The sequence below is a fragment of the Ambystoma mexicanum genome, chromosome 8 (genome assembly GCF_040938575.1).
Source record: "Ambystoma mexicanum isolate Mex_15411 chromosome 8, UKY_AmexF1_1, whole genome shotgun sequence".
In the NCBI taxonomy this organism is placed as follows: Eukaryota; Metazoa; Chordata; class Amphibia; order Caudata; family Ambystomatidae; genus Ambystoma; species Ambystoma mexicanum.
Genome location: NC_090929.1, coordinates 173,854,644 through 173,881,029, shown reverse-complemented (window position 1 = coordinate 173,881,029; position 26,386 = coordinate 173,854,644). Strand labels below are relative to the sequence as shown.

At 45.0% G+C, this 26,386-nt stretch overlaps 1 protein-coding gene across 1 annotated transcript in view; it reads left to right on the top strand.

Moving 5' to 3' along the window:
- The window catches only part of SNAPC4 (small nuclear RNA activating complex polypeptide 4), a 676,731-nt gene that overhangs the window by 462,256 nt on the left and 188,089 nt on the right, over positions 1-26,386 (top strand). Inside the window, exon 19 of the mRNA XM_069609574.1 lies at positions 3,319-3,389. Within this exon, the coding sequence (XP_069465675.1) occupies positions 3,319-3,389 (71 nt within the window). The remainder of the gene's footprint in view (positions 1-3,318; positions 3,390-26,386) is intronic.

Below are 26,386 nucleotides of genomic sequence, written 5' to 3'. Positions count from 1 at the left end.
TTGAACTGGATAAAGGTAAACTTCAAGACTCTTTTTCAGGGAACTTTCTTATACTTGTGAGAGGGGAACTGAGAGAAAGATGCGAGCTGGAAGAAGCTCAGAACACTGTTAATTGTGACTGTGACATCCTACACATTTGTTTGTTCTGGTTGTGAGGGCAAGAATAGGTTTTGGACACAGACAGACAATTAAGTTGAACTCTTTGACTCAGACTTTCCTTAGTTTCGTTCAGGTAGGGAAATCCCACCTTAATGTAGGGCAAGTTAGACCTTCAACAATCCTGAACTTTAAGTCTGTTGTCTGTGTCTTGCTTCATGATGCCTTCACATTCCCTGTACTTTCCTACTCAGGATTTCTCAGGGACCCTTCCCCGTAGTCATGGTTTTAAGGTGTTCCTGCACCCTGCTTATCTGCTCCTTTCCCTGGCTCTTCTACTTTGATGTCAGTGTCAGGTTTTCAGGGGTTCCTGCATACTTGTTCACTGGTTTTCTCCTGCATTGGTTTCAGTTCTGGCTGTAAAGGAGTTCCTGCACTCTTCTTCATTGACTTCACCATAGTCTCTCCTCCTCTGCTCTTCTTCGAGTCTCTGTCTCTTATTTTCCACCTGTTTGTGGACTTAATAGGCTTTTTCCTCCTTTGAATTTTCACAGAAGCTCCTTTTAAGATGAGCTCAATGACTTCCTTGCCTCATGGTCCTGAATCCTACTTTCTTCTACACTTTGCTACACTTATTCTACTGCTTATCCCCCTTGATCCCACACATGCGGCTTATTCCTCCTCCCACAGTGGGCTTAAGGACTTCAGATCTGGGTCTAAACCCTAGGTCCTGCCTTGGGCCAAGCGTGCCCTCTCATTCTGTCCTTGTCTCACACGCCAGGGAATAGCTCTATAACCTGCATCTCTCCAGAAGTCAGAAGTTGTAGACTACGATTCCCATTACCCATTACCATTGACAATGCAAGATTGGGCTTATCTGAGTTGTAGACCCAAAGCATTAGGCGTGCCAAACGTTGCAGACTTCTGCACTAGAGCCTCACTAATCACCTAATGTTCTCCCCCAACCTCCTCCTAGTGCCTCGAAACAGCCTCCTTAATCCTTGCACCAACCTTTTCCTGATGTTTACAATGAACCTCCTGAGCTTTCTACGCACCCTGCTTCTTTACACCTATCACCTCCTGATGTTGTACTACCTCCTGATAATCCTCCTTTCACTTCACGATACACGCACCTTCCTTATCTTTTCTGATGGTCTCCTTCTTTCATCTCCAGATACTTTTATTTTATTTTTTTTATTTGTGTTAGGTTTGTAAACAAACCTTTACAAAAGATTTACTTCAACCTAAAAAAAGTGTCAAACATTTGAAAACTAAATTAATACGTATAGAAAAAATATTTACACATTTTAGAAAAGAGAACACTATTAAAAGGAAATAAAAAAAGAAAAGGACAGTTCACATGACCAACATTGGCCTTAGAGATAAAGGTTCCTGGAGATATTTCCGCTTTAGTATACATCCAAATGATACTAGTCCTTTTCTTCCAACACGGTTGATCATCTCCAGATGCCCCTTCTCCGCCAACTAGCTTCCCTTCTTCAAAGTCTTCTATCACCCCCACACAATTCTTTCCTCTCCTTTCCACCTGCTCCAAACCATTCTCCATCTGTACAGCCTCCTCCAAATTCTCCCAGCAACATCAACCCTCTTTCAAAATCCCTCTGCTCTTCCCATCCTCCTCCAAACTCTTCTCTCTTGCTCCAACATTCTTCAAAATCTCTATTATATCTCCCACCTCCTCCAAACTCTCTCCGCTAGCTACTTGAAAAACTCACACCACCTGACTTGGTGCCTAGGCTTATATAACCCTGTTACCCCTGTCCTGGTGTTGGCTTCCCTGTGCGGGTCTGCACCTGTGCAGTCAAATGATAGAGGGCTAGCGATCTGCATGGGATTTGGGGTTTGCAGGTGGAACCAAACCCTCATAAAGATAACCTGTGACTTTGTTTTTTTGCTCCCCATCTTCTTGTGTCCCGGGTCTGTCCCCTATGGTTCACTGAAGGATAAAGACACGCAGGCTTCAGTTTATGTAGTAGAAAGCTTCTTTAGGAATGGTGTTTCTGTCCCTGAGAGATTATGGGTCCATGCTACAGATGAACGCTACCATGCTAAGCAGCCCATGTTGAGAATGTAATGTGCTTCTGTGGTCTGCCCTGGCTCGTGGAGTGAGCAGTGCAGGAAATGTCACGTTGTTCATTTGTTCCACGTGGGCCCCCTGAGCTAGTAGCGCACAGAGATTTGGTGTGTGTATGTTGTCTGTGAAGCACTTTTTTACCTTGATTTGATAATTGAAGGCACACTGATGTCAGGTCAAGAGAAAAGGAGCTTGGACGCTACAAATTTATTTGAAGCCACAAAGCTCTGTTCACTTAGGGACAGTGCCAGCAAATGCATCATGACTGTGAACACTTGAAACACTGCTGTCAGAAGACATGGGAAACGTTATATTACTGTAGCCATTCATTCTAATGCTTCCCTGTGCAGGAGGTGAGACTCTTAAAAGGACGTAGAGGTTGGGCCTTGTGACCATCCGATGCATAGGAGGGGATGGTTGCAAGGCCCAACGTCTCGGTCTCTTTGAGGATGGAACTAAGTATGGTTACATGGGGATCATTCCCACTCCACGCCTGGAACTAAGTATGGTTACATGGGGATCATTCCCACTCCACGCCTGGAACTAAGTATGGTTACATGGGGATCATTCCCACTCCACGCCTGGAACTAAGCATTGTTACATGGGGATCATTCCCACTCCATGCCTGGTGCCGTCATCTCTTGGTTTGGTGATTTACTTGGCCCACATTCATTCAACTAGAAGCCAGACAAGTAACCGTGTCCCAGTCGCAACCTCTCCTTGCCTCCCGAACCAAAGTGGTTTGGGTTCTGTCACTTGTGTGTTGCTTGTTTAAATGTATGCTGGGTGTTCCATCCATTGTTTCCAATTCCTCCTCTGCCACTAACGAGTGTATCTTAATGATCCCTTCATTTCGTTGGTTTGTTGGGCTCCCCAAATGTGTTTGCACTTACCCCCCAAATCCTTAAGATGGTAGCATCTCTCACAAATATGTTAATTCGCTTACTCTCCCTAATTGTAATGAAAGCTCTTTACTGAAAACTCTCGAATTTGCTGCTTTTTCTGCAAGTAAGCAATTTTATGTGCTGCTTTGCAGCTGGTCACATTGTTTGAGACCAAATCAGATACTTTTCTTTTAGCGCTACTTCAATGTTGTTAACAGTTTGATTCTTCTTTTTTCTATAAAGCGGATGATATCAGGGAGAAGCTGCAGACTGTGAAGCTCTCCAGCACACCTGTGTTTACATTGCTTCTACAGGTAATATCTATATGCTTGCCCTTAACCCATGTCTGATAGTGCATCTTTTCAGTACATACTTTTTCTTCCAATGCCCGTTCACCTAATCACTTTAAATACACATGTACTTCCTACCAGGGTACAACATGCAGCTTGGGGGCATGGATGGACAGAGAGTGGAAAGGCATGCTCATAAGCATGGCTATATCAGGGCTAGGACAAACTGCTACCAGACTTCCAGTGGGCTGCCCATATGGCAGGACATAACAGGACCTGGAGAATCGGGTGCACCCAGCCAGATCAGGGCAGGTCTGTGCCAAGGTAGATCATGGATATAGTTTCCAGCACTTAAGACCAGTAAGAAAAGATTCAAATTGATTATTGAAACAATGTAGTGAAAGTCCCTATAAAGGTTTCTGAAATGGTGATGCATTGTTTTGCTTGCTTCTCGGATTTGTATTTGTGTTGCTTTTGTACAAAGGTTTACTGCAGTTTCACGGGTGAATGTGGCTACTGAATTTGTGACTAGAGTATGGGTGCGCAGAGAGTTGTTTATCTGCGGATGGCAAGGGTTTCTTTCTGTGCTCCGAAATTCATGCGCTAGACTGTGCTAATCGTTCTTCTGTGTCTAGTTCTGTGTGACCTGTTTTATAATCCTGTTCACACCCCCGAGGTCCCATTGGCTTGAGGCTTCTTTTAAGGCTTTGCCTGAAAAGACTGGCCCATTATCAGCTTGGAGTGTTTTAGGTGCTGTCATAGCTACTATAGATCACAAATGCTTTGTGACGTCTTTTCAGTCCGCTTTCTTCTGTGGAATGATCTAGGAGAATGTAGTACACACGTCTACAACAATCAACATGTATTTTTTTTAAAGTTTCTACCAAGGTACTACTGTGATCCATGAACATGGTTTGAAATGTTGCTGTTGCCCTCAGTAGATGAGCTTCTTTTGACTTACTTGTATGATCTGCAGTGGTTCACAAGCATATTGAGCAACTAGCAATGTACTGTTTTACATCTTTGCTCAGCTTTGGCTACCAATATCTGTCCATTAAAAGCTGAGCAGATGCTAAATTTCCAAAAGTTGGCAGCATCCATTACTGCATGAACAGCAGAGATTAATTGTAACCTGACCTCCAAGAAGAAGTAACATTTCAACACGGATTCCAACTTTCTTAGGAATTGTGACTATTACTGTGTTGTCCTGCTAAACAATAGGTACAAGTTTTAGGGAACCCTTTCGGATTAGGACAGCTGGCATCAAGACATTTTTAGAATGACTTCATCAATGTGTGAAGTGCATTGTGTCAAAGCTGCTTACACAAATCGTGTTGTCTGCTGTCTAGCAGATAAGTCTATTTGTGCATTACCAGCACTGTGCACAGAATCTGTTCTATGTGCGTTAGTTAGCATTAGTCAAACAAGAGGAACTAGCACGCCCATAGGACTGCAGGCTGGAGTCGAGACCATGGCGACTGGGATAAACTGACGAACAAGGGCCGAAGGAGAGACCTAAAATGGTGGAGAGTGAAGCACGCCAAATTAAAACAAGGGGCAGGTAAAGTAGGCTGATAGTAGTGGCCAAGAACATTGGAGAGATTCAGGTTGATGCAGAGATGTAATGGGTTAGTGAACGGAGGTAATTATGAAGAGGTCGGCAGAGGTAAAGTGCAGGAGTTGGGGAAGGATAGAAAGATTGAAGGTGACAGGAGTTGGATATAAGGGTGTGGAGCGTGTTGAATATGCAGAAGGATGTGAATATTAGGAGGTTGATAGTGTTGAATATCAGGAGGTTGTAGAAGGTGAACATCAGGAGGGGTAGAGCAGAGAACACCAGGAGGAAATTGAAGGAGAAATAGATCTGAATTTATGAGAAGAAATTATTAGGAAAAGGGGCGGGTCCAAAGGCGTGATAAACAGGGACATATAGGATACTATTGAGGGAGATTATGTGGAATGATGAGCGTTCCCAAAGGGGCGAAGAAGGCAGTGAATGGTAGAAGACTGCTGGAGGATAGTGTTTGTAAGAAAGAATGTGCCAAAGGGGAAAAGAAGGTGGAGAAGACGAGAGACATCTAGGAGGAGAGAGAGAGAGAGAGGGAGAGAGAGAGAGTAGGCAGATGAAAGGTGGAGAAAGGAAATGTTCTTAGAAGAGTGAAAGAGTTTGTTCAGAAGCTATCAAAGCGGTAGTATGACAAAGGGACAAAGAGAGGAATTATAATGTAAGCAAGGAGGGCCAAATAAACAGAGTGTTGGTCTTGGGGGGGAAAAAGATAGTACAAGTAATGAATAATAGGGAATGACCCAGATATATTACGCTGGTGAGTAAAAATAAAGTAGTCGTAATTTCCAAGATTTACACAAAGTGATTTAATTAACAATTGGAGTTGGTCAGCCGACACGTGTTTCAACCCTTCTGGGTCTTTCTCAAGGCTAGGATATTAGTGGGCTGCCACAATTGTTTTTTTGTTTTTTTGTTTTTTTGGAATGCCTGTACCTTGAATCCCAAGTGGTATCCCCCTTTTCCTTGTGATAACCAACCTTCCCCTGCCTTTATAGGCTGTTGCCAATCACTTACCTTCATTTCCCCTCATTCATACCTCTAAAATACTGGGACGAGGAAGAGGCGACTAGGAGTGGTAGGCACTAACATGTCATTATGCCACTCTTGTACTGAGACGAGAAAGTGGCCTGAAGACTGTTATGGGGTTCAAGCATGTCCAGAGAAGACCAATAACTATGGTCATGCAACTGGACTTGAGTACTCACACCTGCAAGCTTTTAAATGGTTGCAGGTGTATAAAAGGTGGAGCTGACAATCAGGAAGGGGAGACCAGCAGGAGAGAAGTGGAGCTAAGCTTGTCAGGCCTTCGAGGAAATAAATCTTTTTGAGGAGGAGGCTGCCGAGTAGGGTCCTGCCTGGAGGCCAGGATGCCGGTAAAACCCCAGGAATGACTGCGACCCGAGGCCCTAGCTGGCCGTGAGGAGGTACCAGCGGTTGGAGCCTCCCTGGTTGGTTGCCCACAGCAGGAGCTGTGGGGCACAGGAGAGACCCATTGCTGCAAGCTACCGGCAGCACCCGCATAAGGTGAGCAGAGGTGCCGGCATCCCACAGAGAGAATTCAAAGGTGTGAGCGCGGCTCGCAATACCACAGAGACGTGTATGCGGAGCAGAAGAAGAGCAACAAAGCCACCTGAAGGAGCTGCCAGCGACCGGTGAGTGAAAACAAGGGTACATTTGTACCATGGCACCCCTGGGGGCTACTGAAGGGCAAATGTAAATGCTGAACTAACGAAATTACATATGCAAGTTAAAGTGAACCCACAGTGAAGGGTTGTAGTGAACAATATGAGCAAGGTGAATTGTAAGTGAAAGAACATGAATTAAGAACTATTGAATACTGAACTAAAGGAAAGCTTTGAAAAGGCTTGAATGGAATGTAAGCTGGTGTGAAGCACACATAACACATATATTGAAAAGTAAAGAACGAATCTTGTGAAATACAATGAAAAGCAAGTAAAGAACAAGAGTGTGAAAGTAATGTGGTCAAGGGAAGAGAGCACCAGGGAGTAAACTGTGTGAAAGAACACACTGTGGCAAAGCCAAGAGAGTGGCAAGGAGGAAAACACATTGTGGCTATGCTAAAAGACTGGCGAGGAGAAAGCTAAGTGGATGTGACCCTGAATACTGGTGCAGTGTCAGAGAAACTGGTATGGCCAAGAAAGCCTAGGGTTATCGGTTGCGTGACCTGTAATAGGAGGACCGTGTGGTCTCACAACTGCCCCTAGACCAAGGATATCCTATCATGAAAGTCAAGGAAACCTACAAATCCATATGAATAAAAGAGATTGCTGAAGAGAAGCAGAATAAAGCAATCTGTGTAACTGTCAAGTAATAAAAAGGAGTGTAAAGATTGACCAAGAACTGGTTTTGAATATTTAGAGGTTGAAACTAAGTGTGAGTTGACAAGCTGGAACTGTGTTGTCTTCTTGGGGGAAGGGAACCCCGAGCCTTGGGGAAGGGAACCTTGAAGCCATCCTGAGACTGTGTTGTTGTCTTGGGAAAGGGAACCCAGAGCCTTTGTGGAACTGTTGTTTGAATTTAGGGAAGGGGAGCTGGAAAGTAAGCCAAGAGCTGGAAGAAGCTCAGAACTTTATTTGGAACACGATTTCTTTAGTTGCTGCCATCCCTACACATTGTTTAGCGTTAGTTGTGAGGACAAGTATAGATTTTGGATACAGGCAGACTTTTAAGTTGAACTTACTGACTTGGACTTTCCTTAGTTTCTTTAGGTAGTGAAATCCAACCTTAGCTTAGGCCAAGTTAGGACTTGAACCATCCTGACATTTAAATTAATAAAACTATTTTTGTTTGAACTTTGAATCTGTTGTCTGTGTCTTGCTTCATGATGCCTTCACAAACACTAATTAACTTCAGATGACAATACATTCAGTTATTGTATATCAGAAATATTTTAAAAATTTAAATGAATACAAAGTAAAGGGCGTCAGTAAGAAATGTGCCATTTGTTTTTAGATGGGCTGCGTGATAAATCAGGCTTCTGCAATTTGATGTGGCCTATTAAATCAATAGTAGATTTCATATGTAAAATATAATTGGCTTCCAAACAAGTATGCCACTGCGGGCTGTGATCTACTGGCAGGCCTGACCTACCGGTAGTTCAGTACTTTAGAAGAACAATCCCCCATTTTTCCAACATGTTAAAATATATAAATATGAAACAGGCATTGATTTTTATAAAAAAAATACATAAACTACATTTTCAGTTAATTTGACCTTCCAATTACTCTCATTTTGCAAATTCAAGATATTATGGGCGTCTTTTTATAACAATTGTATTTTTTATAAATATATTTTTATAACACATTTAATACCGAAGAGTTTTTTAAGCGCGGATCCGGGATTAGAACCTCTGTTGCTCTGAACTCGTTGCCACAGAGCTATACTGCCCAAGTCTTTCCCAAGCCCAGAAGATTGCGTACATTGTCTCGGGAGGATAGCTCAGGAGCAACACGCTGGCCTTGAAAGCAAGAATTCGCATAGCAACACTGGTTCGAGCCCCGGGTCTGCACTTAGAAATCTCTGGGTATTAAGCGTGTATTAATAACCATTTATAATTATAAACTGCGAAACGTTTTCTAAGGCAGTCAATTTGTCTCGGTTATTGGCAACTGCATGAATTAAGCCAACTGTGCCACAAGAGTTACCAAATGTTTGCTTCATAAAATACACTTTTGCGTTGCTCTCTTTTCCACTCAGGTCTGCAATTTGTTTTTCTCTGTAGTTTTCATGCTGCGCTGTAAGAGGAAAGAGTACGAGCAGTGCAAATTGCAGGGTTGAGTGACTTCAGATATTGCACATAAATGTGTTTCTTTATTGGTGTACCAACCGTTCTTTTTGAAGGTCTTCATTAGTTACATAAACAGCCTTCCGGTTTCCCTACAAGACATACCTAGTTAGGGATCCAAAAATCTGTGTTTATCCTTCCTTCCCTGTGTGTAAGATAAAACTGAGCTTCATCTCCCAGTGGGGTGCATTGTAGGAGGCTCTGACAGCCTTGCACCTCAAAGGGGCAGTGTCCTTTAAATTTACTTCTTTTACATGTAGCCTATCTTCCTTATTGTTTTTCTTAGTTATAAGCCCAACTATGTGGCACATTGATGGTTTAATACTGCATTTATTTGCTTTTTTGATGTTTATTGGTTTTTGAAAGTGAAAAAAAGTCAACATACACCAGACAGGCTATTTAAATGTGAAAAGCGGTGGCAATGCCAATGCTCAGGTTTCATGTATGATTATAAACCAAACATAAAATAAAAGGAATCCACGTGAACGCTAAACCTAGCAGATCAGCTTGAATACTAATGTTGTATATGTTCTTGCTTATGCTTGGTGTGTTAATGTTCGATGTTTGGTATGGTATGAAGATGTGAGTAAGAATATACCTTGTTGTGAGCTAGTCATTTTTGTAGTTGCGAGTGTATGTGTTGAGGTCATCTGCTATAAGGTGTGATGGTAGTTGTGTTTTGCGGTCATTTAACATGGGTTAAATGATGAGTTTACTTATTGAGGTCATGTCATATAAGGTGTGTATTCTATCCTATGTATAGCATTCTGAAAGGTTGTCAGAAAGGTTGTCTGTGCATTGGGGACTGGGCATGTGCACAGTTGTCCTGATCCTGAGACCCAACTTCCACTCTCAGGGCCTCCTGTTCTAAAACTCTGCGAGGCTTCCAAACCCTAAGAGAAGCAGGCCAATGAGTGACACGTGTAGCAGCTATGTTATCCTCACATTCAAATCCACATCAGGAGGAGTTTGTTGTTCATGGCTGCAAGTATTTTAATGTTGGGGTGGGTGTTGTGAAAAACTAATTGAACATCAAGCTGTGTGTGCATTATACACTGTCAAAGATGGCCTTAGGAATCTCCAGAACCCAATGGATGGTTTGTCGTTTTTTTTCAACAAAACGTCAGTTTGTTTGTTTTGTTTATTTGTATTGTGCACCAGACCCGGGGGTATAGGGGCGCATCAGTTACAAGTAGGTGCAAAGCTTAGGTTACAGATTTACATAATGCAAAAAACAGATTTACAGATTTACAGGTTACAGATTTACATAATGCAAAACAACGTAGGTTACAGATTTACAACGTAAATTGCAGGTAGATAAATGTACATAATTACAAAAGAATTGCATTTCTTCAGTAGGGGGTGTGAACAGGCCTAAATTGCTAAAAGCTGAACATATTGAAGATGGAAATGGTTAGCAATGGTAGAGATGATCGCAGTCAATGCTGGTCGGAAGATTTAAGCCAGATGATAGTGTTGGACCTAAAGTTCAGGTATGGTTGGTCTACTCGTAATGAGTGGGGCAAGGCATTCCAAAGCTGGGCCGCTTTAACAGGAAAGCTACATCCTCCAATTTTGGAAAGCTTGAATCTGGGGATAGAGAGGCAATTTGAGTTGGCTACCATGGAAGGTCTAGATGAAGACCGTCTGTGGAATCTCTCAGCTAGGTAGCTAGGAGCTGTGCTGTTGAAAGATTTATGGATAAGCGACACCGATTTTAACTGGATTTTGTCGTAGGTGGAAAGCCAGTTATTTTGTCATCTAATCTCTGAAATGTGCTCTCTTCTGGCTACTCCGAGAGCCGCTCTAAGAGCATTGTTTTGGAGAATTTGAATTCTCCTAATGATGGATTTGTTGGAGCCTATGTAAAGTGTGTTGCAGTAATCTAACCTGGACAGAATGAGGACTCTAGCCAGGATGATGCAACTGTTGTTGGATAGGAAGGGTTTGCCCGTTCTAATAAGTTTGCAAGTATACGCCGTTGTGGAGGCCAGAGTGTTGACTTGTTTAGTGAAGGACAGAGTGGAGTCAAGATAGAATCCAAGGGTTTTTACATCCTTGGCAACTTTTATAAGATTGCCATCAATTATGAAGGTAGAGTATTCAGTGCCTAGTTTTTGGAGGGTTGGAAGGTGTACCCAAAATGATGAGTTCTGTTTTATCGTCATTCAGGCATAAACCGTGTGTGCCATCCATGCCTGGATCATGATGTGCACTCTATTCACCAAGGCCAAATCCTTGTTGCTGTCCCCTGAAAGTGGGAGTAGAATCTTGGTATCATCTGCATAGTTCATGTAGGTGATACCAAGATGGTCGAGATCATCAAAAGGGGCTTGGTGAAAATATTGTACAGAGTGGGCGAGAGTATTGACTTTCAAACTGCAGATACATTTGCTTAATTGATTTCTCCGATTGGTCCCTAAAACCCCTGTGGGCTCCCTCTGCCCCAACCCAGGCCAAGACCTTTCATATTTTACTCCATCTGGGTCTTCCCACAGGCTCCCTGCTCTAGTGTTCCCACACAGATATCACAAATGCTGTTCCAACTGTTGCCTGTACTCTCTCATTCACTGTCTTTCTCTCTCTCTCCCACCCACTACCCTTCCACCTCATCGTGTGTCTCCTTGCTATCTCCTCCCCTTTCTCCTCTCTCTCTCTCTCTCTCATTCTATCTCTCTCTCATATATTCCACCTTTTCTCTCACTGTCTCACCTACTACTCCCTCAGATCATCTCACCCCCTCGCTCTCTCTCACTCTCCCTCTTCTCCCTCATCTCTCTTTCTCTCTCTCCTTGCACCTCTTTTATCCTCTGCCCCTCTGATTTTCCTCTACAACCTCCCTCCTCCACCAACTACTTTCTCCTACCTTTAACCCTCCCCTCTACAAATTCTCCTTTGCTCTCTCTCTTTCTCTCTCTCTCACCCGCTCTCTCTCTCCTTTCCTTTCCCTTTCTCTCCCTCTCCTTATCCCTCTCTCTACTCTTTCCTCTTACACCCCTCTCCACTATCACTTTCTTCCACATACACTCACACAATCACAACATCACTCTTCCCGCTGTTAATTTATTTATTTTATTTATTTATATTTATATAGCGCGCAAGCAGCCCAGGGGCATTGAGGCGCTGTTACTTGCAATAACTTAGTTACATAATGTAATGTTAATGTTAAAGGTTTTTATACCGTGCACCAATGCCACTTGTGTGGTCTCCAGTCGCTCCACTGTATACCACTCTCTTTCAAACACAGCACTTCTCCTTTTTTCACAGACCCTTTAGCACTGCGCTCCACCTTTCGTCCTTGTACTGGTCTCTCGCTCCACCTCCACATCTTCTCATCCAAACACCTTTCGCTCTATCTTGCATCCCAGGACCATTCTTTTATTTTTCTGTTTTTCCCTCCTTCTCTCATTGGACCTGCTTCCCACCTAACTCTACGGCCCAATCTCCACTTGTTCCTCTCCCTGGGGAGTCGGTTATTGCAGTTCAAGTTTATCACTCACTTTGTCATAGTTTGTTCGGATAAAATCCATAAAGCAATACACAATATATGATTAAACACTTAATTCAGTATTCCAGGGGCAATGTATTCATTACGGGGCATATCATACGAACATGGCACAATTGTCAGATTAGACGCCATAAGACTGGGTGGCCACTCATACATCCAGTCTACTTTAAAACGTTTACAGCACATTTTCTTAGGTTTCAAGCCCTCCTCAAATATTCAAGGAAAGCCCAGGCAACTATGCATGGTTCAGGCTGTAGCAAAAATGTGAGTGCTGGACGACATTAAGTAAATCTTGCTGGTTTTAGTAATGGCATAAATGTACGTTTTCTGATTTCCATGTATCGAAGGCAAAACAGCACAGTGTAAAAGATCTTCGATTGCAGCACTACAACACGGACAAGCCGAATTTTGTACATATCCCTGCCAATTCTTGGTGTCTGCTCGCAGCAGCAGTATGCTCTTGTTATAGTCCAGCGATCTACTGGTTTGTTGCCGTGTGTCAAATAGGGTTGCAGGGCATTCAGCTTCTTAATAATAGCATGTTTTCTATTAGATGCCAACAGCAGCCCGGTTGATTCCCATTTGATTTTTTTTAAATATCGAAAATTCATTTAATACCTTTCTCTTTGCTCCTGCTTTTTCTCCTCCTCTCCCCTGCTGAATCCCTGGCGGATACTGCACTAGTTACCTGGCCACCCTCTGATCTCGGGCCCAGGTCCCCTCCACTGCCAGTTGCACACCTGCACTACCTTCCTGGCAACCCCCGCACGGTGACTGTCTTTGTATCCCTAGTCTCACTACCAGCACTTGACACCGGCTGTCTGCTCTTACCCTTGCACTTGCCACAAGCTGGCCATACTTTACTTATTGTTATTATTCTTTTATCCCATGTACTGCACTTTCCCCTCCTCCTCTCCCTCGCACTGTCACCTGGCCTAGACGGATCACTGTCTGTCTTCCCTCTGTTCCCCCTCCCTTGCCTCACCGTGCCTTGAAACACTTGTGCATAGGCGAGTTATAAATGCCATATCATATCATATACTTTTTGGTTATTGTTAGAAGATTCGCTGGACGAGTTTCATTATGGCCGCCAATGGGTAAGGACGTGTAGCACCTTAGCTCCGCTCCTGTAAGAAGAAGCAAGCCCGCCTGCAAGGTGATCGAGGGGGGCTGGGCGACAATGCAAGAGCCCCTTGGCCGGGGAAACACATGAAGAAATTGCTGGGAGAAATGCCTGCCCCTTCCCCATAGCGAGAGGGGAAAGCCACTTCCGACGGGGCGTTGCTCGCACGGGCCGGCTGAGGAAAGTTGGAGGTTTCTTGCATAGCTGGGAGTAACAGGCGACCGCTGTGAATATTGTTGGTGCCCCCCTCCTCGGGTCACAAGAAAGAAGACTTATGCAGAAGAGTATGGCTGCGAAAGCCAGGGTGAGGGAGAAGTGCCCCGGAGAAGGAGGAGAACCCCGGTTCTGAGAGACAGCGCAAGGAGGGAGCGAGTCAGCACTCTCGTTCCCGGCCTTCAGATAGCATGGACGATTTGAACACACCAGCACGGAACGGATCGCCGTTAAGAGTATCTCGGTAAGACCAGCATTTGCGAGGTCATAGTCGGCACAATAACTGAGACGGATTTTCAAAACGGTTTGATGGTATCTTCCAGCCTGCAGCCATGTGGTGAATAGTGGAAAGTGGTGGATGGGGAGACCAGGATTACTGGGCAGATAGCCACAGGGTGATTTGATAGACTGTGTATACATTCTGAAATTGGCCTAAATAGTGGAGAAAACTCCCCAACTTCCCCGTGTTCGTGAGAGCGCAATCCGAAAACAGTAATAAAAAGACTTAAGAATGGAGTGATTTTAGAGTCAGAATAGCTGGAACCGGATGTAAAAGGTGGCGATTCGTTGGTGTACAGAGGCAATTGCACTATTGCTTGAATCTGCAATAGAATATATGGCACATATTGGTGACACTACAAGCTTTTGAGAAGTTGAGAAGCAAAGAAGTTGCACACATCCAGGAAGAGAAATTGACTTTAGGCTGCAAGGGGTGGAGGAATACCTATCGCAAAGAGCTGGTAACGCCTACCTGATGCCAAGACCCAAAAGAAAGGGTACGCAAAATGAAGACCATCCCCAGTGGAGCAAGAAGGCCAAATAGAGCGCTGCTGGAAACAGAGTGGGGAAGCAAAGGCAATGGCTGAGAGGAAAGAGGTAGAAGATCAGAAAGGGAAAACTCAGGAGATCGGGGAAATGGCCTTCAGCAAGGAGGACTTAAAGGAATGCCTTAGTGAAATGGAAGGAAGGATCACAAATAACTTTCAACAACAGTTTATCTCATTAAGAGAAGACCTGAGAAATCCGATGACGGAAGTCAAGGGGGAAATGAAAGAATTAGGTCAAAGAGTGGACTTAGTTGAGCAAGGTCTAACAGAGACATCGGATGAGGTGCGCCAGAACAGTGAACTGTTCGAACAATTGGTGAGAGCCTCACATAACGTACAATTGGAGGACTTAGAGAATCGCTCAAGGAGGTCAAATATTTGGATGAAAGGATTAAGTGAATCAGTTCTGGATGCAGACTTACAGAGCGTGTTGAGCAATGCTTTGGTAACTTGCTGACGGAGGGGCCCCCTGAGGACATTGAAATTGATTGTATCCATAGAGTGGGCCCCAGGAGGAGAGAACCAGGGGCAAGGCCTAGAGATGTTCTTATTGCCCTAACTTCATATGGAATGAAAGAGAACATTTTGCGTGCAGCAAGGACCGAAGGGAATATTACAGTGAATGGGGAACAAGTTCAGCTGTATCAAGAATTGGCTCTGGCAATCTTTCAGAAGCAAAGAGGAATGGGTCAGGTTACGCGCGCTTTGATTTCAAGACAGATCTCATATAAATTGACGTTTCCGTTTGGATTGCTCTTCACCCTGGAAGGAGTACAGCATCGGATAACATCATGTGCTGAAGGGCTGATGCTGTTGAACCTGGAGTAAGAAGAGGGACAGGGAGAGAGTCGATTGAGGCTTTCCTCTCAGTGAGGAATGAGACAATGGGACTAGTGCATGGTGCAAGGGAAAAGAGGGGAAAGAGGGGCAAAGCTGAAAGGCCTGGTGGGAGAAGGCAAGGGGCCTGTGTGGAAGGGGTGTTCAAGGGGTGTCGTAGGTGTAAAAGGACATTTTTGCACAAAAAAGGTAAAGGTGAGTCAAATGGGGGCAGCATATCTGGGTAGTCAGGAGGGGCCATTGGCAGACAATGTCTTGGAATCGGAAGGAAGTGTTAGGATGCTTCCCAACGGGAGGAACCTCGGGAAATGTACTAGACCATAGCCTTTTGGATGGCCCCAGGGGTATTATAGGTTTTTTGGGATAGTCCTGAGAGGACTGTTTGGGGGGATATGGTTGGGGAAGTTGTGGGGTGTTTGGGAGGCAGGGGGGGTAGAGTTTGTGAGAAGATTGCTACTAATACGAGGGCTTAAAAACACCATACTTTGGGACTTTGGATGTCTATTTAATGTCTAGCCTTCAAACTGTTATCTTATAATGTTACGGGGTTGTATTACCTTGTAAAGCTGCAAAAGGTGGGAGCAATACTGAAAAAGTAAAAGGTGGATGTTATTATGTTGCAGGAGACGCATGTTAAGAAGGTTGGGGAAGCGGGGGTCATGCTACAGTAATTCACGCGAGTTTATCAAGCCTATGCAATGGGGAAGACTGTAGGGGTTATGATAGGGCTTAGAGACACTCTTCGATTAATGGTGGAAGGGTTCTTAGTGGACAAGGAGGGGAAATATTTTTTTTTACTTGTTCAGTTGGAACATAAGCGATTTACTCTTGCTACGGTATATGCACCCAATACAGGACAGGTGGGGTTCTTAAGGGAAGTGGTAGCCAAGTTGGAGGACTTTGCAAGGGGTGAGATAATACTGACGGGGGATTTTAATTTAGTGTGGGACCCAGTGGTAGATAGAAGTGGGGGGGTGGGGAAAGGGACGGTGCTCCCGTCACAGGTGTTAAAGGAAAATTTGGGAAGATTGGTGTTGCGCTATGTATGGCAAAATAAGAGTGGAGATGAAAAAGGATACACATGCTTCTCGCACATATACCAATCTTTGTCTAGAATCGATTATGTCTGGGTTACACCTAGATTAATGGGGGAGGTTAGGGAGATGGGCGTAGGTTCTATATCACTGTCGTATCATGCCCCTCACATGGTGACTTTTAGTGAGGTGGGGCCAAGAACTGGGTTGTGAATGTTCCCTCTTGAACTAATGAATGATGTAGTTATGGTCGACAAGATAAGGGATAAGATAGAGGAATTTCCCTCTGAAAATAGTGACCAAATGGTCACCTATGAAGCGACTTGGGATGCTTTTTTTAAGGATGTAATGCGGGGGGAATTTATAGCTTTGCAAGCCAAAGGGACAAACGGAGGGCGAAATTGGAGGGGGACCTTGAAGAGCAACTGCAAGGGATTCAATAGGCTATAGTGCAGCATAGGACGAGGGCTCTGGGTAAAAGGATGAAGGAATTACACAGTCAATTAGAGCTATTACGGACTCAAAGGGATGAGAGATCCTTGTTGATGACTAAACAGCGGTACTATATATGGGCCAATAAGGCAGATAAATTACTAGCTCGACACTTGAAGGGATCAGAGGCAGCTAAGATGGTTCCGAGGCTCCAGCAGCCCGATGGGACATTGACAACTGAATCAGTGGCCATTGTAGAAGCCTTCACCAATATTACAAAACACTGTACTCATCAAATCATCCATATCTGCGGGAAATACAGCGCTTTGCCTATTATAACGCCAAGGGAGCGTGAGGCATTATAGGGGGACATTACGGAGGAGGAGGTAGAGACGGCAATAAGAGCAATGCCATTGAATAAAGCACCAGGACCGGGTGGGTTCAGGGCAGACTTTTATAAAGAAATATGCAAAATAACTATCCCCCAGGTTGGCGGAATTGATCAATATGATAGTGGCAAACGGGAGGGTCAAGCCGACTACGGCAGAAGCGTAAACTGTAGTGTTCAGGAAACCAGGCAAAGATCTGACGAAATGTGGGTCATATAGACCCATTGCTTTAATGAATATTGACGCAAAACTATACACAGGTGTCTTAGCGGCAAGACTGGCACCGCTCCTCCCGTGTTTAATCAATGCCGATCAATCATAATGTATCATAGGTCTCCAAACCTCAGATAATATTAGGAGCGTGATTCATTTCATAGAAAAAATCAATATTAAACTAATTCCCTCAGTGTTGATAGCATTAGATGCTGAGAAGTCGTTTGATCGTGTTGAGTGGCTTTTTTTGTTCAATGCTATGGAAAAGATGGGAATAGGGACTACATTTATAAAGATGGTACAAGAGAATTATCAGACTCCTACGATATGCTTGGTGATTAATAAACATATTTCCCGTATTGTAGGAATAGATAGATGTACTTGACAGGTATGTCAGCTGCTGCCACTCCTCTATGCAATATATTTGGAGCCGTTTTTGCATAAAATTAGAAAGAGGTTGACGATAGGGGGCATTCCTCTTGGAGGTGAGGATCACGAAGTTGTTGCGTTTGCAGATGATATGCTGCTTACATTGTGTAATCCTGAACAGCCAATAAAGGTATTACTGGAGGAATTGAAGGCTATAGAGAAGGTTACAGGCCTAAAGATCAATATGGGGAAATCAGATTTTTGAATTGCGTCTCACTACCATACAGAAGAAGGATTTGCTCTCCTACTCTCCGTTCTCAGAAGCAGATAGTTTTTTTTTTTAGAAAAAAAAAAATTAAAACCGCTCCTTCTATGTCTCTCACTATCTCGGCTGTTACAAACATGTACTCTAACCTTGTGTGCAAATCATGTGGCGCTGCGTAGTGTGAATACTGCCTATCCGTGGGATGCAGCCTTCTCCACGCATCCTCTAGGCCTAGGTCTTTCAGTAAGGTACCCAGCGCTTTAGCCGCCGGTGCCGTTTTCCCTGCCCTGTCCTTGGACCTGTCCATTCTGGGATCCACGGTACAGTTAAAGTCCCCCCCCCCCACACTACCGTACCCCCTGCCAGGGGGCCAAGTTTACCGTAGAGGGTCCTAAAGTAAGCCGCTGTGTCGACATTGGGGGCATACAAATTTATGATGTGCACTTCTCTGTTTTCCGGGAGACCCGTTACCACCACCATTCTACCCTCCGGGTCCACCGTAGAATCAAGCATCCGAAACGGCACATGAGGCGTCACCCAAGTAATGACCCCTCTAGCATATGCCGAGTAAGCCGCCCCCACAACATTGCCTTTCCATTTCCTCCTGACCACCTCCAGCCTTTCCCTAGTGAGGTGGGTCTCTTGCAGCAGGGCTATGTCTACACGCATCCTCTTTTTAAGTACAACATCACTTTGTTACGTTTCAGGTAGCTGTTAAGGCCCCGTACATTCCGGGTCACAATTCTGAGATTACCCGATGCCATCCGGTCGGACTATCTCCATCCCATCCCGTCCCATAATGCTCCCCATGTTGGGTTGTTCCCTGGCTCTCTCCCTTCTATTCACAAACAATACCCGCCTCCCCCCTTCCCCAACTTCACACCACTGCACACAAACCCCCCCCCCCCCCCCGCCAAGCCCCAGCTCCATCCCTGGATCTCAGGCCTACCCACGTCTGGACCCGTCTCGTGTCCGAGGACCCCGCGGGGTGTCACCAATCTAACAGTGACCTAACTAAGTGTACTACTATTGGGTGCAGAGGGTGCTCCCCAGGAGCTCCCAGTCGTCTATTTAGGAGAAGTGCATTCAACGGGACCCACCGGCAGATACCATGACTTCCTCCCCACAAGCACAATATCGTACTATATTCCAGTCCCAATGTCATAACTATGGCCTCACGGGTGCCTCTGCAACATGCTACTTATCTCCAGCCGCTTCTTTCTGGGCATCCGATTCCTGAGGTCGACCTTGCATATCCAACCACTCCATCGCTTCGGTCGGCGTCTCAAAGAAGAGGGATCTGTTCTTATAAAACACCTTTAACCTGGCGGGGTAGAGCAACATGTAGCGGTGGCCTGCTTCTCTAAGCCTCCTTTTCACCGTTCCAAAGTTCATTCGACTCCGCTGTACGAGCAGCGTATAATCCGGATACGCCGTTATTTTCGCTGGCCCCCTTTCTATCGCACCTCCTTTCCGGAAAAATTTGAGAATCTTTTCGCGGTCACGATAGTTCAAGATCTTTGCGATCAATGTCCGCGGGGGGGGCTCCTGAGGCCGGTCTCCTGGTCAGGGCCCTATGTGCCCTTTCGACCGCGAACCCCTGGGTCAGCTCCCTGCCTGTAATCTCCTGCAAGTGCATGGTTTCAACGTAATCTGTGGGGTTCGATCCTTCCATTCCCTCCGGAACACCCACTATGCGAATGTTGTTGCGCCTGGCGCGCCCCTCTGCCTGCTCTGCTCTGCCCTCCAAATTGCCCACTCGTTGCACGAGGGCATGGAGCTCCTTAGCGTGTGCATTGCACGCCTCCGTGGTCGGGGCAAACTCCTTCTCCAGTTCCCCAGTGCGATCTGCGATCGTTCGCACGACCTGGCGCAACAGGTTCACCTCTTCTCGGACTGGTCCGATCTTAAGGTCTAGGCCCTCCTGCAGCTCTTTCATGGCCAGGCCTAACTTCGTCTCCCAAGCCACCTTCAAGTCGGCAATTGCTGCAAGCACCTCCTGGATAGTACCCGGTGGGTCTGTCGCCGCCACGGGGGCTTCTTTGCTCTTGCCCCCTTCTGCGCCCGAGGGCGACCTAGCATAGGCCTCCATCGTGGGCTGTTTGATCCGGGGTCGCACCACCTTGGAGGACATCCTGCTGCGTCGGTTGGGCCCACACGCCCAGCTGTATCTTCGGCGCTGCGGAGCGCCTTGCGGGGTTCGCTCGCCAGCCCCTTCACAGCAAGGTTCCACTGAACTCGGGTTCACTCTGCTGGCCCGCCACGATCCAGGGCCTCCTCAGTGGGGGCTCGCACTTATGTTCTTGCCTCCAGCCAGAGGCGCATGCGACGCGTCTATCTGGTTGGGCTCGCCCACGCTCCGGCCAACTTTGTCTTCCTCAGCTCCACGGACCATTTATGGCCCTTTGTCCACAGGTGGCCATCTTGGGTGCTGCCCTTCCACTTCGCGACCGCCAACCTTCTTCGAAGTCTAGTTCTGTGGATATGCAGTCTCGCTGGTGGGGAGGGCACTCACCATGTGCCCCCCACTTTCATGCACCCTTGGATGCACCGTGGGCTCGAAAGTCTGACGAAAACCATCATTTCTTCCCAGGATCAAGATCTGATCATCGGGAGCTCCTCCAAGGAACGTCCTCTCACGTAGCCATCAAGCCACGCCCCTCTCAGAAGCAGATAGTTGCATTAAATATCTGAAGATCATGGTTCAATGGAAAAGCTACATACAATGTTCTCAACAGTAACAGAACAGTGCTGGCGTGGTTGTGGTAAGAAGGGGGATTGGAGACATATATGGTGCTATTGTAAAAATTTGAGGGATTTCTGGGAAGATGTTACAAAGCATATAAAGACTGTGATTCCCCCAAATGTGAATCTGACTCCTAGGGCATGGTTCTGTGGTCTGTTTGACCTGGAGGTACATTTGTTTACTAAGATACATGGCAAAGCCTTTATGTTAATGTTGATAGCAGTTTGCCTGGTTATAGCGAGAGCGTGGAAACAGAAGAAACCACCAACGGTCAGAGATTGGCTGTTTAAATTATGGGGGTTTGTGGCAATGGAATGGAAGACGTATACTGTGCAAGGACAATATGTAAAATGTCAACGGGAATGGGCATTGCTCTTGGACTTTCTAAAATAAGACTTTGTTCAGCAATGGTGTCCACACAACCAGAGAACTTTATGTAAATTAGAACAAAAGCCTTTATATTTTGTAGAAGATGAGCTATATCGCAACTCTGCCTGGGGGAAGCCGGTGGGGGTAAACATGGGTTTGGATGGGGTATTGTTGTTATAATTGAAAATGTTAATACAGTAATAAAAAAATTTAAAAAGAAGATTCGCCGGACACAGAAGATTAGCGGCATTCACCTGTTTTAGGCAATCATAAATACATTTCAGCCATGGTATCCTATTCCAAGATACACAAAGCATCAAAGCCCTAAAAATGTCTTGGGTAACTACAGCTCTTGGATTAGACCATATGCCAAGCCAATGCGTCAATGGAGCTTTACACCAATCATCCCCAACGTGAGTCACAACGAGCTCTGCATGCACTGCATAGTTGGGTGCAGAGCATGGCAAACCCAGCAGTCTCTTAAAAAATGTATTCTCAATGATCTCAATTGCTGATGCATTCTCAAACCCCCACAGTGACGCCCCTTGATTGGTTATTGCCTTCACCTGTACATAATAAACCTTCAAGATAATTTCAAGTGGTTGATCTCGATACATTTTCAGTGCCTGGCTCATTTTTATGCTTTGTTTATATATGTGTTCCATTCCCCTCCAATTTTCAGTAAAACATATTCCCAAGCAAGCAAACCTTTTCACCCAAGGGATTACAGCACCATCACTATGCATGCTAGACATCTTCATTTTTTTTACACTCCCAAATGTGCATGCCATAACTGACGATTTGCTTGTGTTTCTTTTTATATCCAGTTCCGTCATAAAATTTGTATAAACGTGAATGAGTTTCTAAAGAGCATTTGGTGTCCTTGCAATGATAATCATATCATCTGCTTATGCTAAAAGTGAAAATGCCTTATTGCCGACCCGGGGATTATCTGCCTTTGAGTCTACAAGGGCTTTATAGAGGTTGTTAATATACAGAGTAAATAAAATTGGGGCCAGGACACAGCCATGCCGAACTCCAGTTACAACCTCAAACAAAACAAGTGCCTTGGCCCTGTTCACCAAAGCAAATGCATGCCTTAGTACCCTGTTGGTCATTTACAAAATTCCTAGAAGCTCATCTGGGCATCCCATGGACCCAAACACCTGCCACAATTTGGCTCTATTCACTCTGTCGAACGCATTGCTTTGGTCCATCAACGCCAAATAGAGTGGCTCACCTTTGACGAAGACATAGTACGCTCCCACCAAATACAAGTTCAGCGATTGGTCTCGGGTCCCCAAACCTAGCCCAAAGCCATATTGAACATCAGAAAGAACCTGCTGAGTCGAATCCATTCCTCAATATGTTCTAGTATTACATGTCCAAATATTTTAAAGGAGGTATCCAAGAGTGAAAATAGTGTATAGGCCAAATGACTACCACAATCTCCCTTCTTAAAGATCGGGTGAATAATAGCATATTTCCAGCACTGCAGGTATATCCCTGTTTCAAGAAAAGAGTTCAAACTGATTTTCAGCAGGGGAACCCACAAATCCACCTCCCCCTTATGAAAGTCTGTAGGGACTGCATCTGGACTTGGTGCACAGTTTTGTGCTTGTTTATTAACTGCAACCTCAACCTTTCTTATCGTTAACCGCAGTGCCGGGCCCTGTTTTTCACACACACACTATCAGTTACAGTTGAGTGGCTCCCATACAAAGACGAGTAATAGTCAACCCATGATTGGGCTTCCATATAGTTTTCCTTATGTGTCTTTACTCCTTTGTATTTGGGGCCTCCAGCTACAAATTCCCAGACCCACTTTGAGTCCCTGGAAGAGACAGTAATCAATAGATCGTCCCATGCTGAGTACTCCAAAACCTCTGTTCTCGACTTCACAGCCTGTTTATACTCGGCTCTGGCTCCAATGACTTCCCCCCCCTAAAGCTGTCTCGCTCCTTCAGGACCCTTAGTAAGTCATTTTGCCATTCCTATAGGTCTCATCAAACCTGCTTGTCACCCCACTAAGCCTGCGTTTAAAGTCTTGCTGCAGTGAGTCAGTTAAAATGCCCATCAAGTCCTGAAACCATATTATGACCTGGTGTGGAAGAGCATTACAGTCCAGGATTGAGTGGATCAGCTGTAAATTGGATGCTGCAATTTCCTGTTTAAAAAAGTTCAGAATCACGATTTGCCCATTTCAACCTATGTTTACATTTCGGGTTCACCTAACATAAATCCAATGGCGGAAATGACGGTGGAATTAATTCCAAGCAATCCCACTTAAGAGTCAGCCTCAATGGAAAATAGTTGCTACAGATTTCCTTTACTTCCTTAAAGTCTTATATTAGCTTCCATGTTGGACATGCATGATATAGTAGTCGATTGTAGGCGACCCATGTGTGTTTCTGAAGGTCAATTCACCCGGTACATCGGGTTCAATACGACCTTTTAGAGTATGCATGCCCCATTCATCAACCACATGGCTAGTTGTAAGCTCTTGGGACTTGTCCGATCATCAAGCATCTTTCGTTGCACAATACCATACGCATTGTCCTCGGACTGATCATATAAATCTAGCAAAATCTTGTTACCCAGCTTCACATTAAAATCACCACCCAGTACCAATATTGTGTTAAAAAATATATGAACCCCTCTTAACCTTCCCTCTTTCCATGCACAGCAATTTGAACAGTCTTCGTTGTTTGTACTGCTCTGTGGTGTTTTGGCGTTCTGCTTGCTCGGAGCTAGAGTGAATTATGTTGTTCGCTTCTCTGCCTGACCAGCACCAGAGCGTCAGAGTATCAGAGTCTCGGGATCATTTGCATCCTTTAGCGGTTTGCTGGGCTCTTCCATTACTGCATTCCCTTGTGGTTTCTGTAGTCCTGCAAGACAACAAAGAGAACTCTGGCAAGAAGTGAGCGTGCATGGCATTGTTTGATCAACTGTGGTACCAGAGTCAACAGTCATGGCACATGTAGGGGGCTCAGGGACTGGTGCCCTACCAGCACCCTCACTCCAACTCTGGGGTAGGATTGGCTCTGGAACATGCATTGTTAGGCCGCGTACCCTATTTTGAAAGGGGATCCAGACTCACCCTGACAGGTTAATGCCACTGACACAATACTTGGTGATATATTAGTCAAATATAAAGATCTGTGGTCATTCTTATGTTCCATAATGCTCATTGATTGCATGTAAGGTGTGAAGGCATCATGAAGCAAAGACACAGACAACAGATTCAAAGTTCACAATAAAATGGTTTATTAAATAAAGTCTGGATGGTAGAAGGCCTAACTTGTCCTATACTAAGGTGGGATTTGCCTACCCGAACGAAATTAAGAACAGTCTGAGTCAAAGAGTGTAATTTAAAAGTCTGGCTGTGTCTAAAACCTATGCTTGCCCTCACAACTAAAGCTAAACAATGTGTAGGGATGTCAATAATCAAAGAAATGGTGAAAGAACAAGAGTTCTGAGCTTCTGTTGGCTCTTAACTTCCTCTTTAACTCCCCATGCCCAAGTTCAAGAAAGTTCCTCAAATAGTCTCAAGATGTACCTTGTTCAAGTACAAATAGTTCCCCAAACTCCTGGTGGTTCCATTCCTCAAATTCAAAGTAACACAGTTCAAATAAAAAAGGGGTCTTGAGGCCCTGTTCTCAAGACAGTTTGCCTCATTACGGTTGGGCGGTATCCCGGGCAGTAAATACACCCGAATACTGCCCAACTAATTACGGTTACCGCCACTTAGTCCGGTGGAATTACCTCCGGATTACAAGTGGTGGCCGCGGTGTAAATCCCCATTTATTTGGAGTCCAGTGGACTCAATGGGGCTTTGTTGGCAGAATTACAGTGGCAGAATTCCATGGATTCTGCTGATTTTTTCTTTGGTGGTGAATGGGAGAATTTACCTCCAGGATTTTCCTGTCAGTAAATCCTCCACTCCAGACCCAACATCATAATTTGTTGTAGTGGTAAAGTTGGCAGTAACAGAGTTACTGCTAATTTGTCCACTTACTGCCATACTCGTAATGATGCCCAGTGTTTGTAGTTCATCAGGTCTAAGGGTTCCCTTCCCCAAGACTTTAACGTAGAAACTAATGTGTGATCCAGTCCTTCAAAGTTCAACTTAACTCTGGGTCAACCTGGCCTTCCTTCTGATTTGCATCACCAGCTCACTTGCAGTGCTTCTCATTGGTTGGTTTCACAATGTCTTTATCTTTCACAATACAGGGGTCACTGGTCTAGGGGCAGTTGTTAGACCACACGGCCACCCATCACAGGTTGCACAACCAGGACACCCTAGGCTCCTCAGCCCACAAAGGTTCTGCAGCATTCACCCCTGTGTACAAATTTACCTTCACTTGGCTCCTCTTTGTTGGCCTCTGGACTTTATGTGCAGTTTTATACTCTTCTGGCTTTCTCAGTTAGCCTTCCGGCTTTGCAAAATTGTATTACACACCTCGTGTCAGTCTTTGGCGTTGCCACATTGCATCAGTTCATAAGATTCACTTTGTGGTGGTCTGGTGCATACCCACCTTTTGTTGCACTCCTTCACATTTGCTCTTTTCCCCATAGGTTGCTTCTATAGGCATTTTCCTTTTCAATTTTCATTAGTTATTTGCTTTGCCTGTACAGTTATATTTCAGTTCAGTATTCAACATGTTTTCATTTCAGGTTTTCAATCAATTTGGTGTTCAGTATGTATAGTTTAATGCTATTTTAAACTTCCCTCCAGGTCATTATTCAATATGTATAGTTTAGTGCTGTTTAGACTTCCATTCAGTTAGGTATTCAATATATTTATATATCTCATCGGTAGTACCCAAACTGATAGTTTCCAATTGATCGTATGGTAAATCTGGCCGAATTCGGCCAGTACCATTCGATCGTTTGGAAAGGATCAGATTGGATAATCACTACCAAACATGGGAAGCAGGGGTTGTTGGGGTGTTCCCCGCTTCCCATGTTTGGTAGGCATGGCCTTTGGGTATAGCGGGGGTATCCCCTGCTTCTGGAGGTTTGGAGGCGGGGAACGGAAAAAAAAGAAAGAAAAGCGAACTATGCAGCCTTGGATCAGACCTGTGTAGGAGGGACAGAACCAACGCTGCAGGGTCAGAAGATGAGCGGATGCCAAAAAGGTAAGTAGGGGTTGGATAGGGGGTGGGTGGGGAATGTATTGGGGGCTGTGGGGAGTTAAGTTTGGCCGGATTGGGCTGCGGCACAATTGCACACTTGCCTTCGTGCTGGAATTGACCACGGTCAATTTGGTCGCGAACAATTGTGCCACGGCCAAATCGTATACATCCATCTCATCTTGGTTG